This window comes from Syngnathus floridae, chromosome 21, assembly GCF_059516105.1.
Source record: "Syngnathus floridae isolate MCC-2025c chromosome 21, RoL_Sflo_1.0, whole genome shotgun sequence".
NCBI classification, from domain to species: domain Eukaryota; kingdom Metazoa; phylum Chordata; class Actinopteri; order Syngnathiformes; family Syngnathidae; genus Syngnathus; species Syngnathus floridae.
This window is the reverse complement of record NC_142433.1, coordinates 9,986,529-10,003,351: the sequence shown is the minus strand read 5'-3', so window position 1 is coordinate 10,003,351 and position 16,823 is coordinate 9,986,529. Positions and strand designations below refer to the sequence as shown.

Sequence of the window (16,823 nt, the reverse complement as noted above, 5' to 3'; positions counted from 1 at the left end):
TTCCATTTATGTTAAACACTTCCTATTTCATGTCTAACAGTACTCGATTTAACAAATAACCATAAATAAATACAGTGTGGACAGTCACGTTAACATATGTGATTATCCTGCCTAATATGTTTATCACAAATATGTCACTAATCACTAATATGTTTATTTGTTTATCACAACACCTTTGGACCTTCAGCAATCGATTATTTCCCTTCATCTACATAGAGACAGAACGATGGTGTCTTAAACATCTCATTTCACCAAATAACTTCACGCAGGTGGATAACGGCCGTCTCGGTCACGCTATGTTGCGTGATGCAGTTTTGAAGAACCAAATGCATTTATTCAATGAATAACTCAAGCTAGTTCTATGTTTATGATGTTGTAAGTTACGGTACCGATTGAAGTTGAGTTCGAAGCCAGTGGAAAACAGCGCTGCGTTTGTGCTCTCCTGGTACAAATGTTGTGATCTCTGACTGACGACCGGGCGAGACTCGAGTAAGAGATGTCCAAACGAGCTCCGGCAGGGCGGGCCAAGGCGGAGCGAACGGACGCCCTTCAGGCCGCCAATGACGAGCTGAGAACCAAACTGATGGACGTCCAGTTAGAACTTCAGCAGGAGAAGAACAAGGTGAAAACCTCAACAGACAGACACTGCCTGCCTCCCTGCCTGCCTCCCTGCCTGCCTCCCTGCCTGCCTCCCTCCCTCCCAGTTTTCCCGATGTAGATTAGACATGCGTGTGCCATGACTGTGTCAGCCTACATCAACAAATGCACCGAGGACGTCAGCACCACTAAGAATATCATCACCCGGGGCAACCAACGACCCTGGATGACTGAGGAGGTACGTCAAACGCTACGAGCGCGGAACTCTGCCTTCAAGTCTGGCGACAAGGAGACACTGAGGACAGCGAGAGCCAACTTGAACCGTGCCATCAGGATAGCGAAGCGAGACCGCAGTCGAAAATTTCAGGATCGTTTCCACGACGTCAAAAACATCAGGAGTATGTGGCAAGGCATACGGGCGATTACAGACTACAACTCACCCTCCCCCCCCCCCCGGTGGGTGTAGTTGATGCTGACTTTCTAAATGGTCTAAATAACTTCTTTGGGAGGTTCGAGGCACTAAACGGCACTCCAGCAGTTAAAACTGTCCCCCATCAGGAAGAGGAGGTACTCTGCCTTGACTCCGCCGATGTGTTGAAGACCCTGAGGAGAGTCAACCCCTGTAAGGCCCCTGGCCCCGACAACATTCCTGGGCGTGTGTTCAGGGAATGTGCAAGTCATCTGGCTGGGGTCATCACAGACATTTTTAACACCTCGCTGGGCCAAGCCACAGTGCCGGCGTGCTTTAAGACTGCCTCCATCATTCCGGTGCCGAAGAAACCTCAAATCACCTCATTTAATGATTACCGGCCTGTTGCACTGACTCCGGTTATGATGAAGTGCTTCGAAAGGCTGCTTAAAGGTCACATCGTTTCCAGACTCCCCCTATTATTTGACCCGTTCCAGTTTGCCGACCGGCAAAACCGCTCCACTCAGGACGCCATCTCCTCCGTTCTTCACCTGAGCCTGGCTCACCTGGAGGAGAAGAACACCCATGTGCGGAGGCTGTTCCTGGACTTCAGCTCAGCGTTTAACACCATCATCCCACAGCATCTGGTAGGAAAATTGGAACACCTGGGCTTCAACACCCCCCTTCGCAACTGGCTGCTAGACTTCCTCACCAACAGACCTCAGTCAGTCCGGGTCGGACAGAACACCTCTGATGTCATCACCCTCAGCACAGGCTCCCTTCAGGGCTGCGTCCTGAGCCCCCCTGCTGTGCACCCTGATGACACACGACTGCGTCCTCAGGTTCACCACCAATCACATCGTGAAGTCAGCAGACGACACAACGGTGGTGGGGCTCATCAGAGACAACAACGACCTGGACTACAGAGAGGAGGTGGAGCAGCTGGTGGGCTGGTGTTAGGGTTTTCAGGTTAGTTTGATCCTATGATTATGTTGGAATGTAACCTGTAATAATTAAACTCGCTTGTCCTGTCTTAACAAAAGTAGTAGAACAAAGTGCTAAGATCTTTTGAACTGATTGACTAGCTGCAGAGGAAGCAACCAAAGTGTTTTGTTCACACAACATCGTGAAGGACCCCCTGCTGTGCTTTGATCAGTCAGGGGCTTCGGCCATTTGCCCACTCTCAACCCCCACTCTGTTTCTCTTAATAAATATCCCCTCGCAGGAACAAGGGTTCAGACTTCATTCTGGAGTGAGTGAACTCTCCACCTGCAGGTGTCAAAAAGGACTTACTTGTCTCCGTGTGGTTCTTGCAAGATATTGTTTGAGTGAACAAATCTCTAACATTTTGGTGCCGAAACCCGGGACCCTCATACCCGCTATCTGGCTGACGAAGGAGGACGTGCTGCATTGTCGACAAGCCAGTGTCCATTAGGAGGACCTGGAGAAGAAAGTCCTGGGAAGAGAATTCTTCGCTGGGCCAGCATCTTAGGTCTGCCTTCGTCTGACAGAGGTGGATTGACGGGACCCGGCAGTGCAACGAACCAAGGGAACAAGTAAGTTAAAGGCCTTAAGTTGTGTGCACGAGAGATACGGCTTTGGTTTGTCCGAGCCATGAGATACGGCTTTGGCTTGTCCGAGCTATGAGATACAGCTTTGGTTTATCCGAGCTATGAGATACGGCTTTGGTTTGTCCGAGCTATGAGATACGGCTTTGGTTTGTCCGAGCCATGAGGCCTAAAAAAGCGCTGGCGTTTGTGTGATTGAGTGTGTGACTGGTAGGATAAATTGACTAAATAGCAGTTCTAGCATTGATCCACGGCAATAATACAGGCTAGTAATTTGTTGAAAGGTCAATTTAAACCTGCATTGAGGATCCTCAAAGACATAAAAGAAATAAATAAGTAATAATAATAATAATATTTTTGAGAAAAAGAAATTGTATAACCTAAAACTACTAGAATTAAGATGGGAAATAAGAACGGTAAATCTCTTGCTCTGCTCTTCTTTGAGATGAGAAGTTCATGGCAAGGAGATTTCTTAATTGTATGCAATACATGCTGAAGTGAAAGAATATGTATGGAATACAAGGAAATTAGAAAAGAGAGAGAATTGGATTGTGCTAAAATGTGGTTGAAAGCTTCACAAGAAAGAAGAGAACAAATCCAAAAGACAAAAGATGGAAAGTTGAAAAGTGATGAAGCCGCCATTCAATTGAGATTTGAAAAAGAATTCTGGGTACATAGTGGCATCCCATTCAATGATGCAGATGAGAGTGCTTATCAGCAACATCTTAAAATTCCGCTCCTCACTGGTTTCCTCCCTGACTTGGGCAGTTGGGTGAGAAAACACTTGGTGGAAGCGGACACTGCTTGGTTTACAAAAAACATGCAGTGGCCCAGAGACGCTGACAAAGGGATTGAGAAAGGCAGAAGTTTTGATGTATTTCATCTAGATGATGATAATGATCTAAATGAAGATACAACAATCTTCTACCAAAGTTCCCAAAGGGGCAGAGGAAGAGTTAGATACCAACAACGTCGCAAGCCACCATTCAAATCAAAACCCCCATCAGATTCAGACAACTGTTGGAACTGTGGGAGACGAGGACACTTTGCACGAGAGTGTCGTTCTGCAAAGCAATATCAATCAAAGGGTGCAGGAAGGGGCAGAGGAAAAGCCAAATTTTTAGCATGACAAGCTTCCTCCTCTTTGACCGCTTATGCTCATACAGAGAAAGAAAGAATAGATGCCCATATGACAGCAAAACATGTCATTGTCAGATTATTAGAATTTTTTTAGATTATTAGAAGTCTTGTCCATCCAAGAAGTATGACAATGCTGTTTGTATGCCCAAATTACAAATGACTAGAGCTCAATTTGTGTTACACTAAAGTTAAAATATGCAAATCAAGTGGTAAAGAAATGCAACTTGCTTCTAGAAGATAAATAAATAAAATTAGAATGTGCTGTCCTCGTGTGCATGGGAGGGACCAGCTCATGATCGACCACAGGAAATGGCCAGCCTGTGACGAATCATTGTTGTTGAGACCTACCTTCTGCACGCGAGAGCTGTGCATGTGTGTGCGTATGTGTTAAAGTTAGAGTCCCAAATTGATGAAGATTGGCTAAACTTTTAATATAAAGAAATTTGCTAGACTGTTGTCTATTCAATTTACACCGCAGAACAGAAACAATTTTGACAGATAAAAATGAGAGGAAAAGAGAGAAATCTGTTTGCGAGCAGAAACTAATCCACACTAGTGTATGTTAAGTGTCGAGCTCACATGAGAAATTTGATGAAGAAAAAAAAAAAAAAAAAAACGACAGAACATGCTTTCAGGAATTGGAAGAAGCTAAATTGTGAATTTAAGATTTTGCAATGCTACATTTAATAGGAATAATTGATTGGTTGATTATACAAAATTCTAAATGCAAGCTAAATCTGAGAGATTGAGTTCTTCAAATTTAAACACAAAGAAAAAATTCAGATTAATTTGCCAGTTGTTTGTTTTAGTTAAGTTTTTTTGGACTGGTGGATTGTTCCACCAGGAAACCTGAGTTGAAAATGATATATGAATGTTGTGTGGTGAGCTTGGATGAATTGGGACCAATGTGATAGTATGACTCCTTTTTGGAGACTGTGTGAGATGCATATGATGAGCATTGATGAATGATTGCTTGAATGAAAGGTTGAATGGTTGAAGTCGTTGGCGACTACTATAGAAAATTAGTAGAGCGACTTTGATGAAAGAGTGATTTTGAGCAGGTTGAATGTTAGAAAGAAACACGTAGCTTTTGGATTGATAATTAACTAGAGAAAAAACTGGAGAACCAGTAACACATGTAGAAGATGTGTGAACTGAGAAATTGAGAAGCGTTTTGGAAAGAAAGTCAAATTAAATGATGATGGTATGATCAGATGTAGTACAGAACGCGTTCTCCCAAAAAGTTTGTCAAGGTGTGAGACATGGGTGTTGCCAAGCCTCAAAAGGGGGGAGTGAGTAGGACAGATAGTGGAAGATAGTAAGAATACAACACTTTATGACAATGAATTTTCGAATACATTTGGTGTTATACTGTGGTAAATTTTTTGTTCTGGTGTAGATAGGTTAGCAACACGAGAGATTTAGAGGTTCAAAAGAAAGACAGTCAAAAGAAAACATTTTTGATATGGAAAATTGCAGGCTAACAGGAACATGAGAACGATAAGAACTACGAGGTGGGATCCAATTTCATTGGGGAGATTGAGAATTCACAGCACCATACTCGAAGTCACATTTTTGAGCAAGCATGACAATAACATGTGAAAGGTCAAGACATACAGATCAGGGCTTGATGTGGAAAGCAGACCTCGATGAGTTGATTTTCAATAATGATACTGAAGACAACATACTGTCCGATTAAATTGGAACAATAGATAAAATGTAGCTCAAAAATAGGATGAGTTGCAGGATTTACGATATAAAAACGAGACCGCTGTTATTAGAAGAATTTGAAGTTTGGTAAACAAACGTTACCAGCAAATTGATGGAAGCAGCTACATTTGGAGATAGTCTTACAAGTTTGATGTCCCAGCCTGTCATTCTCAGTGTCAGGGTCCCTGAAACCCAATCCGAGACTTCACCTGCAGCCGTGAACAACTACAAAATGGTGCCTGGCTCTGAAGCACCTTTGACCTTTGGCGAAGGACAAGAAAACACTACTGTTGTGCTTGGAGAAGGACAAGTACACTCCGGAGGACAGACAACATCCTCGGGGACGGAAAAGACAGTGAAAAGCGGAGGAACTCACAATGATGAAAATTGACTCATTTGAACAATGGACTCATTCAAGAGTGATGGATGGGGTCGCTCTGAAGCAACAACAAAAGAACACCAACTTGAGAGGGTGAAGTGCAGCAAAAAGATATGGACTTGGAGCGTCCGACAACCAAATCGCACTCCTTGCTACGGCGTTACCAAATTTGGTGAAGCTTGGTTCAAAGTGGAAGGGAGATTCATTGTGCACTGAGTTTGACAGAACTGAGGAGATTTGATAAATAAATAAATAAAAATTTGAAAAATACGTAGGGCTACAGAGAAAAGCATTATAACCAGAGATTGAACGGATTTGGATACAACAAATAGGCTAAAAACGGTAGGAAACAAGAGCAAGATCTGATATTTTGGCTCATCAAGCTTAAGACGTAGAGGTCGAGTTATATAAATTTTAGAACAGGACATTTGGCAGTCAGGAAGAAGCTAGGTTGCTCAATGTACCTACTCAATACAATAGTAAGGTTTTTTGTACCACAGTGGAGGTTGGATGGTCAGAAAGTTAGGTACGTTCAATTTTTGACATTCACACAATCATGCATAGGAGTCACACGGCGACAGTTAACAAGACAATGACTGCAATAGGGGCCACATACGACTGCACCGACAGGAAAAAAGTAGAAGCGAGAGAGCAGAGTATGGGATTATATGCTCAAACGTCTGCTATACAGTTACCAATAGGAGATTCTATCAAAAGAAGCTACATGAGCGATGGATTAGAATCTATTTGTCTGTGTGTTCTGTGTGTGTGTGTGTGTGTGTGTGTGTGTGTGTGTTCACACCCTGTGTGGGTGCGAGCGTGTGAGGAGAAAGAAGGCATGGGTAAGACAATCTCTTTTAAACCAGGAGGCAATAAATGGGAACGCCCCTGTCATAAATAGTTTTTGGTTAAAGGGAATCATTAGGAGGTGTTCAAACTCTTCCCACAAACACTCCTATTTACCAGTTAAATGGGCACTACAATTGACTACGAGAGTTGCAAGCAACAGATAAAGAGCAGTCCTTGGCAGATTATATGATCAGGACGCTCAAACTGTGTCAAAGACAAATTTACTGCCGCTTGATCTTTCCTCCTCACAGGTCGACAACCCCATCAATCCAGGAGACTGGGTCTACATCAAAGTCATCAAAAGGAGGAACTGGGCCAGCCACGACAGGAGGGACCATTCCAAGTCTTGCTGACTACACATGTTACATCCAAGGTTGCAGGACCCACAAATGCATTGACGACGACTGCTCTCCAGGAGGGAACTGGATGGGAGCTTTGGACATCACCGCTGTGTGCCAGGATGAGAGAGCCGTTTTCAAGGTGTAAGGGCTCTCCAACCAACATGGCTACACCATCGAACGGAACATACTTCATACAGAATGGCTGGTGGCTTTGTGGTCACAAGGTTTATCCGATGCTGCCCGCCAACTGGACACGAGCGTGTGCGCCAGTGTGTGTGACGGAACACACCTACAGACTAGTCCATCATCAGCTGACGAAAACGCGAGCACATATACAACTTCTTAGACGTGACAGATGTGATAATGATAATGAGACGTGGATTGCGTAGATGCTGTTCTGTTGAGCATGTATTACGGAAACTTGTTGATTTGACCATCAAATATGCTTCGCAAGTAATGGATGCACTGATGTACTGTTTCTTTGTTTTTCTTTTCATTTTTTATTGATAGCATTCTGGTCGCCTAGGCCAAAGGGACCGTGTAAGAATTTTCCTGCTAATAACATCTGGCCAGCAGGTTTTTCGCTTACACAATAAGTTTGATCTGGGGTATTAAGGTAATGCCTCATCTTCACTGGAAGGTGTTGCTATCATTGTTTGTTGTTTGGGGTGGCATAATCATATGATAAATCAGGAGGGAGATGTTAGGGTTTTCAGGTTAGTTTGATCCTATGATTATGTTGGAATGTAACCTGTAATAATTAAACTCGCTTGTCCTGTCTTAACAAAAGTAGTAGAACAAAGTGCTAAGATCTTTTGAACTGATTGACTAGCTGCAGAGGAAGCAACCAAAGTGTTTTGTTCACACAACATCGTGAAGGACCCCCTGCTGTGCTTTGATCAGTCAGGGGCTTCGGCCATTTGCCCACTCTCAACCCCCACTCTGTTTCTCTTAATAAATATCCCCTCGCAGGAACAAGGGTTCAGACTTCATTCTGGAGTGAGTGAACTCTCCACCTGCAGGTGTCAAAAAGGACTTACTTGTCTCCGTGTGGTTCTTGCAAGATATTGTTTGAGTGAACAAATCTCTAACAGCTGGTGCAGAGAAAACAGCCTGATCCTGAATGAGGAGAAGATGAAGGAGATCCTCGTCGACTTCAGGAAAAAACAGCCTCACCACGCTCCACTGATCATCAACAGCTCAGCTGTGGAGGTGGTCAGCACCACCAAATTCCTGGGGGTCCACATCACAGAAGACCTCACCTGGACTATGAACACTACGGCACTGGTCAAGAGGGCACAGAAGCGCTTGTACTTCCTGCGGAGGATGAGGAGAGCCCACCTGCCCCCACCCATCATGAGGACGTTCTACAGGAGCACCATAGAGAGCATTCTGACAAGCTGTCTCTCTGTGTGGTGTGGAGGCTGCACCGCCTCCGATTGGAAGAACGTGAGGAGAGTGGTGAGGACAGCAGAGAGGATCATAGGGGCTCCTCTTCCCTCCATTCAGGACATTTCATCTCAGCGCTGCATGTCCCGTGCCCGTAACATCATCAATGACCCATCACACCCCCACCATGGACTGTTCTCCCTGCTGCCCTCTGGGAAGAGGTTTGCAGCATCCGCTGCAGGTCCACCAGGTTCTGCAACAGCTTTTTCCCTGCTGTCATCAGACTGTTGAACACTAGAACTGTTGAGCTCTAAACTGAACTCTGCATCACACATTCACAGAACTGTACTTTATGACACTACGGACCTCTATCTTGCACTATCTCGCACTACCAACTTTACTGAACTTGTATAAACCCTTTAAATAGAAGTTTAATACATGGTTTAGCATTCCTCTGCACACTCTTGAATACTGTTTTGCCTACTTGCACTATTGCATAATTATCACTGCTGCACTTATTTTTAATATATATATATATATATATATATATATATATATATAGTATATATGTATATATATATATTTTCATAGGATATGTTACTTCTATTCAACTGCAATATCACTACTTTGTTGTAAGACGTATGCAACGGAATTTCGTTTTGTATGCACCATGTGCAGACAAGATGACAATAAAGTTTGTCTAAGTCTAAGTCTAAGTCATGTCAGGTCAGCTGTCTGGAGAGAGAGAGAAGTCAGGACCTGCGGGCGGAGCACCACCGTGCCACCGCCGCCATGACGGAACTCAAAAGCAAACTCCATGAGGAGAAGCAGAAAGAGTTAGCCATTACCAGGGAGACATTATTGCGGCAGCATGAAATGGAGCTGATGAGAGTGATCAAAATCAAAGATGGAGAGATCCAGCGACTGAATGCCTTGGTCCTCAGCCTGAGGGACGGCTCCATGGACAAGGTGATGCGCTCTATCCGTGTCTGACTATCCGCACGCCACGTCGGGCTTCGATGCGGCCGCTACCGTATTGTGTAGCTTGTCCCCAGTAAGCGTCGCGGCGCTCCGTTGCGGTCTCAACGGCCCGGTGTGGCGCAATGTCTGCTCAGGTGAGGAGGGGGGGCGCTTTGCTGGCGGAGGTGGAGGAGACGCGGCGGTGTCGGGAGACCGAGCGGTGTCGCCTCCACCAGGAGCGCGGAAGAAGCCCTGGCAGCGGCCCAGCAGGCCTGGCAGTCCCGAGCGGCCGAGCTCCGATCGGCTCATCACCAGCATCGGGAGGAGCTGAGCCGAACCAAGAGAGACTGCGAGAGGGAGATCCGCCGACTGGTAGGACTGATCAGATGCGCGGTGCGTGGCTATGTTCCCAATTTCGTTGTATACCTGCAGTGCAATGACACCTAAGGCATTCTATTCTATTCTATTTCACAAGAAGAAAATGTCCGGTTGCTCGCTTCGCTTTTGTCACAGCAAAGGTGTTCTAGTCGATTCAAGAAAAAAATTGGCCGGTTGCTCTCTTTGTTTTTGTCACAATTCTGGCAAATGAGTTTGCCCGCCTGCCTGAGCGCTCCCCGTTTGTACATCCAGACGGATGAGATCAAGCTGAAAGACAGAGCGGTTAGTGTTTTGGATGAAGCCCTGGGGCCGGCCACGTCCACCGCCTTCAGCTGCAGACTCAGGCTGCCGAGCAGCAGATCGCTGCCCTGAGGGATTCCCAAAGGGCGGGCCTAAACTACCCTGGAAGTGGGGTCAACGCCGCTACTAGCAATCCTCTTCATTGCGTAAGCCACCTCATCACACACTTGCAGTACGCATGACTTAGTTCGTTGCTGGAGGAAGGTAGCACAAAAACAGTTTTGAACTTTGAACGAGTGCTTGTGTGTGTGTGTTGCGGGGCGTTTTCAGTCTCAGGAGGATCGGGACACGCGACGGTTTCATCTGAAAATCGCTGAGCTCAGCGCAGTCATCAGGAAACTGGAGGATCGAAACGCCCTGCTTTCTGAAGAGCGCAATGAACTGGTAATTTATTGACGGCACGCTTGAAGGTTTGCGCTACGTTTGATGCGCGCCATCCAGCGAGGCACCCATTGCGCTTGCTTATTAGTTGAGCGGCGCGGCGAGTCGGTTGCCTGGTAGATGTCTTTTATTGGGAGCCAAAGCCACGATTCCGTTCAAACCGATGCAAAAGGAATGGATACGTTCTGGCCCGCGTGTTGTGCGTCTTTCACATCCCGCACTTCATGCTTGCAGCTAAAGCGACTGAGAGAAACAGAAAGCCAGTTTCTGCCACTCCTGTACAAAAACAAACGCCTGAGCAGGAAGAATGAAGAACTCTCGCTGGTGCTGTGTCGCCTTGAAAACAAAGTGCGCTTTGTCACCCAGGAGAACGAGGAGATGGCAAGCTTGGTAAGTCGACGCGGACAACGGCGGCGTGCCAACAGAGTCCACTGCATTTGTGTTCCACAGAGAAGGCCTAGTTCGCTCAATGACCTGGACCGCGGTTGCGGCCAGCAGGACGGTGAAATGGAGTTCCTTCAAGTTGTGGAGCAGCGGCACATCATCGACGACTTGTCCAAGGTCTTCAGGCAGGCGACTCGGTGCACGTACGGCAGCGCCGCGCTCGCTCGCTGTCGCCAGGAAACCTTTTCCGTCCAAAGCTTGGCCGGCGGCCGCCATCCAAAAAATTGGCCCCTTAAATTCCGACCTTTCAAGCAGGAGCATTGTGCGCACGCGTTTGAACACGCTTTAGACTTGTTTTGCCGTTTTCAGCAGCTCAAAGCTCCCGTTTTGTCAGCGCCTTTGCCACTCGCTGTGCGCTGAAAACGACGGACTTGCCCGGCTGCTCAGCCCGTCAACCATGAGCCGCGAGCGCGACGTCATTGTCCGTAGGCAGCTAGTGGCAAAATGCACCCTGTTAGAGTTGCGCTCGCTCCAACTTATTTTGCAAGAACCACACGGGAGACAAGTAAGTTCTTTTGGACACCTGCAGGTGGAGAGTCCATCCGTTGTACGAATGAAGTCTGACTCTCGGCTCCTGCACGAGCATTTTAATTAAGAGAAACAGGGTGGGTGTAAGAGTGGATTGAATAGAGGAAGCCCTTGACCTCTAGTCAAAACATAGCAAGGGGTGTTTTACAACTTTGTGTAGGAAGGGATAAGCGATAGGGATAAATAGGGGATAAATAATATTATTTATTACAGGTCGCAGTCAAAGTCAAAGCAACACAATGATACGATAATCTGGAAAACCCTGACACACCCTGTAGTTGTCACTTTTGGAAAAGACGAGCGTCCCTCCAATCATCGCCGGTGACGTGTTTTTCAGGCTCTGGAGACAGGAGCTCATGTCAGAAATGTCATTGTGAGTCGCGTTTGTTTCTGCGCCGGAGCCGTTCGTTCCCTTTGCATCCAAAGAATCTCAAAGGCGGATTATTTGTGTCGACAGGAGAGAGATTTGCTGCTACGATACCGACGTCGAGAATCTCTGAGGAGGAACAAAGCGTGAGGTCCTGCAAGGTGAGTCTGTTTGTTTGCGGCTGCTTGGTGTTGCGCAAGATGAAATGGCCTTTTTCTCGCTATCGTTCCTCTCGTCGATTCATCGTGAGGTGTCGCTTCAGTTTGTTCAGAGAGATGTTTGCTTCCGCGCCCGCAGGTCATCGAAACATTTTACGGCTACGACGAAGACGTGTTGGTGGACTCGGACGGATCGTCCTTGTCTTTTCACACCGACAGAACCCCCGACACGGAACCCGAAGAGGTAGCCCGCCATTTCTGCCAGCGTATTGGCACCAAACATTCCTCTTCAGCCTGGAATCGGACTCGTCTTTGCGTCGCGGGTGCTTTGTCGCCGGTCTGACTGATTCTGGTACTAGTGCTGTGTTGCATTGGTGTGTGCATGAAGAGGCGGAGCTTCGCTACCGCCAGCTGACGCAAGAATATCAAGCGCTGCAACGAGCCTACGCTCTGCTAGCCCAGACCAGCGAAGGGGACTACGACGCCGAGAAGGAGATCAAGGTGGCGCCCCTTCCCGCAACCCCCGGCCGGGTCGCAGCCTCCCCGTTCTCACCCAGCCTCGGGTGTTCTCTGGTCTGAAAGGAGGAGGAGGAGCCTCCCTCCTCCTCCTTTCAGACCAGAGAAAAGCTGATGGTAGAAATGGGTCACTATCAAAGCAGAGTAGCAGATCTGGAGTCAGCGCTGAAGCAACAAGGACAGGTAAGCTCATCAATGAGCACACCTTTTTCTCAGACAAAATAGCTACATTCTTCAGTCACTCATCCGTCTGGCATTACTGGACCAACCCCCCCCCCACCCCGAACGTGGCTGGGAAAATGCGGAGAAAAGCAAATGTCATTTTCCAGTCAACCAAAGAATTTGTGGATGAAAATGACACAACATTCCAAAGCTGTCCACGCGTTTGTCTCTTCTAGAATGTCAAGTGGGTGGAGGAGAAGCAGCTGCTGCGTCAGAGCAATCAGCAGTTGGCCGAAAAGGTGACGGAAAGAAAGGCGCTGGGCGGAGTCGCTTGGCGTCACACCTGTCGGGAAGCCCCGCAGATGAGGTCTGACTGTCTTTTCAGGTCAGGCGGATGGAGGCGGAAGAAGCGCGTCTGAAAGAGCACATCCAGGATATCCGAGACCAAAACGAACTGCTTGAGTTCCGCATCCTGGAGCTGGAGGTGGGAAGACTCGCACAAGCGTGTTGAGGCCAGAGATGTGACGGACGGACGGACGGACGGACGGATGCATGCCTCTGCCTTTCAGGAGAGGGAGTGGCGCTCCCCCGTCTTGAAGTTTCTGCAAGTCCGTTTCCCAGACGGCCTCAGCCCTTTGCAGATCTACTGCGAGGCCGAGGGCGTGAGCGTACGTAAGGCGTCCCTCGCAACCCTAACCTTAACCCGAGGTCCCAGAACACCTTACATTGCTCCTTGCGCCTTTCCCCCGGACATCGTCATCAGTGATCTGATGAAGAAGCTGGACATCCTGGGCTATAACGCCGTAAGTGTATGTCGAACTCCTTATGTTCGCACTCCACGAGACTCGGCGGCTCAAATGTGAGTTTTGGAAGGCTTTGCGCTGAAAGAAGCTTGTTGACGCTGTGCCTTTGGGCTCTTGCAGAATCTCACCAACGAGGAGCAGGTGGTCGTGATTCACGCCAGGACCCTTCTCACCCTAGCCGAGAAGGTAACGCGCACGTCCACGCACGCTCTCGCATTCTGCTTATGTGACAGCAGCCTTTCCTCAGTGGTTAGAATACATCAAAGTGACCAAGTCAGCACTTCAACAGAAGATGTTGGACATTGAAAGTGAGAAGGTAGACAGACACGCGACATCAGCCAAGGGGAACTCCGGCAATGTGCCCCAACAATTCTGACCTTGAGCTGTGCTAGGATATGTTCTGCAAGCAGAAGGGCTACCTGGATGAAGAGTTGGACTTCAGGAAGTGTTCCATGGACCAGGCTCATAAGGTAAGCCGCCCTCAAATCTCCCGCCGGACCACTGATGGACGAGGATTGCGGCCCAGAGGATCCTGGAGCTGGAGGCCATGTTGTACGAGGCGCTACCGCAGCGGGACTGCCCCGCCACGGACGGCGAAAAAGCCAGCCACGCTGGCGTGAATGACGTGCTGACGGCGGATCAGAGAGAAGAGCTTAGGAGCGCCGTGGACCAATGGAAGCGAGCCCTGATGTGCGAGTTGAGGGAGCGCGACGCTTGCATCCTCCAAGAGAGAATGGATCTGCTGCACAGCGCGCAACAGGTAAGGGCCCAAAGCCAGCCCGGCACTTACTTGCACGCTTACTGGCTTTTGAATGCCACTTTCCATTTGTCCGTGCTAGAGGAACAAAGAGCTGAAAGAATTCATCGAAGCTCAGAAGAGACAAATCAAACAATTGGAGGAGAAGTTTCTGTTTCTCTTTCTATTCTTCTCCTTGGCCTTCATTCTGTGGCCCTAACACCAGCTGGTGAGTGAGCTCCAGCGGCACCGCACTCGACACCTCCGATACACTGCCAGCCGGTCTCAGACGTTGGCAGACGCTCCGATGCCAACGTATACCCCCCGCCACGGTGACAGAGGCACCGCGTCACACCGGCGCTCATCCAATCAGAAGGCAGGAAAAGCAAATTCACATGCAGGGCACTTTTGAACCAGAAGAGAGCGCCACAAAAAACGGTTGTTGCCCCAAACGCGCACTAAAAAGGGTCAGAATAACAAGAGTCCCACTGGCCAGCCGGGGCCACCCGTCCAGCTGTTTCTTCAGGGGGGAAAAAAATTGGAGTCACCGGTGAGTACATTTTGCATTTAGCTCTGATTTTCTGCTTCTGTCTTCAAGTGTGTGGCATCCTGCGATCAAAGATTCAGCCAACCCCAAAGCGGTTGACCTCAACGTCCCACCACCATGCCTACCAGAGCAGGTGACGTGATGCTTTGGACATCCTTCCGTCTCAGATGCCCAAAAGTACTCTTTGCCACATCTGCGGCAATACGGTGTCTTTTCAAAGGTGCAAATAAATCCAGCGTGGGCGGAACACGCACGTCTTCGGTTTTTCCCGCTTTGTTTGTGTGACAGCTGTTGTGAAAATTTTATACAAATAAAGTTGTATAGTACAGGTTTGGCCAAGCCGCAACTCCCGAACCGCATGCGGCTCTTTTATGTTCATATCAACATTTGTGTGTGTGTGTGTGTGTGTGTGTGTGTGGGGGGGGGGGTTGTGCGTGTTGGCTTCACTTGAGTTCAATTTGGTATTTTGGTCAAAAGCGCATGTGGTGAAATTCCACAAAGTAGGATGGGCAAACACATTTCTTTAAACTATGAGTGTCAATTGGGCTCTCGAAATGGCAGGGAAAAGATGCACAGCAAAACGAAAATACGTAGATGAACACAGGACGTTTTAATCAGAGTGGGAAAGTTTCTATTTTTTGTTGAACGTGATGGCAAACCATTCTGCCTGATATGTCAGACCTCAGCGCATTTCAAAGATTCAAATCTTCAGCGCCATGCACTTCAGCTCACTCCATGCTAACATTGATCAGGCGTCGAACCCGCATCATCATGCTTAAGAGGTGGCCATGCTAACCAGTGCGCCATTATGTCAACGCATAATAACTAAGTCTACTGGTCAAAACAGCGGTTACTATATGACGTCGCTACGTCGTGGTCACGTGACGCAGACAAGACGTCAATGGACGTGGGCAGAGTTAACTTGTTTAAAAGGGAGTAGGCAGAAGAAATATTTAATTTATTTAAATCTATTTTGAGTGCACACCATTATGCCAATGCATAACAACTGTAAATCTACTAAACAAAACAGCGGTTGCTATATGACATCTGCCACGTCGTGGTCACGTGACATACGTGACGTCGATGGGCGTAACTTTCGCCGGAATTCAAATCCGCGGGGAGAGTTAACTTGTTTAAAAGAGAGTGGGCAGAAGAATTATTTAATTTATTTAAATCTATTTGGTGTGTGCGCCATTATGTCAATGCATAACAACTGTAAGTCTACTAAACAAAACAGCGGTTGCTATATGACGTCTGCCACGTCGTGGTCACGTGACGCGGACGTGACGTCGACGCCTACTTTACGTCCCACCGATCACAGGACCCCTCGGCTGCATAACCGTGCACCCTTCCCAACCAATCGGATTTGCTATACGCGAAAACGACGCCAATGGAAAGAGCTTCCGCCCAAATTTAAATCCGTGGGCGCGGCTCGCAGCAGGAAGTAGGAAAATGGCGGCGATGTTGACAAAGACACAGCGGATGGTAACATACGACTAACAAGAGAAATATTTTTATTTTCTGCTTGCAACTGGACCGTCCAGAGCGTACACGGTAAGTACAACTCATCGTTTTTAAAAAGAAGTACTTTTGTTGCCCTGAAAAGCGAGTGAGCGTGGCGTTTGTGGGGGACGTCGAATTTCGACGATTCTTTCTGGTCAACGGTTGTAAATGATTGTGTTGATTAAAAAAGAAAACTTGATGTAACTCTACTTTTAACTGCCGTTTCAGATAGATTTGGAATTGCATCACATCCAATTTTGCCTAGAGCGTACACGGTAAGTAACACTCGTTGTGTTTAAGGAGATTTACGTTTGTAATAGCAGAAGTGTAGCCGCGTTGCGTTGTACGTGTGAATGTTGGTCCGGGCGAAATGTTAATGTTTAATTTCATTCCTTTAGGTTCCACGGTGTTTGTTGGCTGCAAGTTTTCCACTGCAAGAAGAGGCTCATATCATTGACCAGGAGCGAGCTACAATGGTGAGTAGCCATAACATTTATGTTAAACACTTCCTATTTCATGTCTAACAGTACTTGATTTAACAAATAACCATAAATAAATACAGTGTGGGCACTGAAGTTAACATATGTGATTATACTGCCTAATCTGTCACCGAGTAGATTGTTGCAAAGTAATATAAGATCCAAAGTTGTAATTCAGA

At 47.3% G+C, this 16,823-nt stretch overlaps 1 protein-coding gene across 10 annotated transcripts; it reads left to right on the top strand.

Moving 5' to 3' along the window:
- The first annotated feature begins 447 nt into the window (after positions 1 to 447).
- LOC148380541 (janus kinase and microtubule-interacting protein 3-like) lies at positions 448 to 15,068 on the top strand. 10 transcript variants are annotated; one of them, XM_088365045.1, is made up of 17 exons: positions 448 to 622; positions 9,114 to 9,714; positions 9,973 to 10,166; positions 10,291 to 10,404; positions 10,636 to 11,746; positions 11,831 to 11,901; positions 12,038 to 12,142; positions 12,287 to 12,597; positions 12,813 to 12,875; positions 12,962 to 13,060; positions 13,146 to 13,379; positions 13,500 to 13,565; positions 13,627 to 13,695; positions 13,772 to 13,849; positions 13,906 to 14,139; positions 14,219 to 14,344; positions 14,714 to 15,068. In XM_088365045.1, the coding sequence occupies exons 8-16, from the start codon at positions 12,529 to 12,531 to the stop codon at positions 14,333 to 14,335; spliced, it is 1,029 nt and encodes a 342-aa protein (XP_088221171.1). In that variant the 5' UTR covers positions 448 to 622; positions 9,114 to 9,714; positions 9,973 to 10,166; positions 10,291 to 10,404; positions 10,636 to 11,746; positions 11,831 to 11,901; positions 12,038 to 12,142; positions 12,287 to 12,528; the 3' UTR covers positions 14,336 to 14,344; positions 14,714 to 15,068. The 10 variants fall into 10 exon arrangements, 7 of the variants coding, with proteins under 7 accessions (XP_088221171.1, XP_088221169.1, XP_088221170.1 ...); XM_088365043.1 differs by having other exon boundaries at positions 9,109 to 9,714; XM_088365047.1 differs by lacking the exon at positions 448 to 622 and having other exon boundaries at positions 9,258 to 9,351; positions 9,498 to 9,714.
- The last annotated feature ends 1,755 nt before the right edge of the window (positions 15,069 to 16,823 follow it).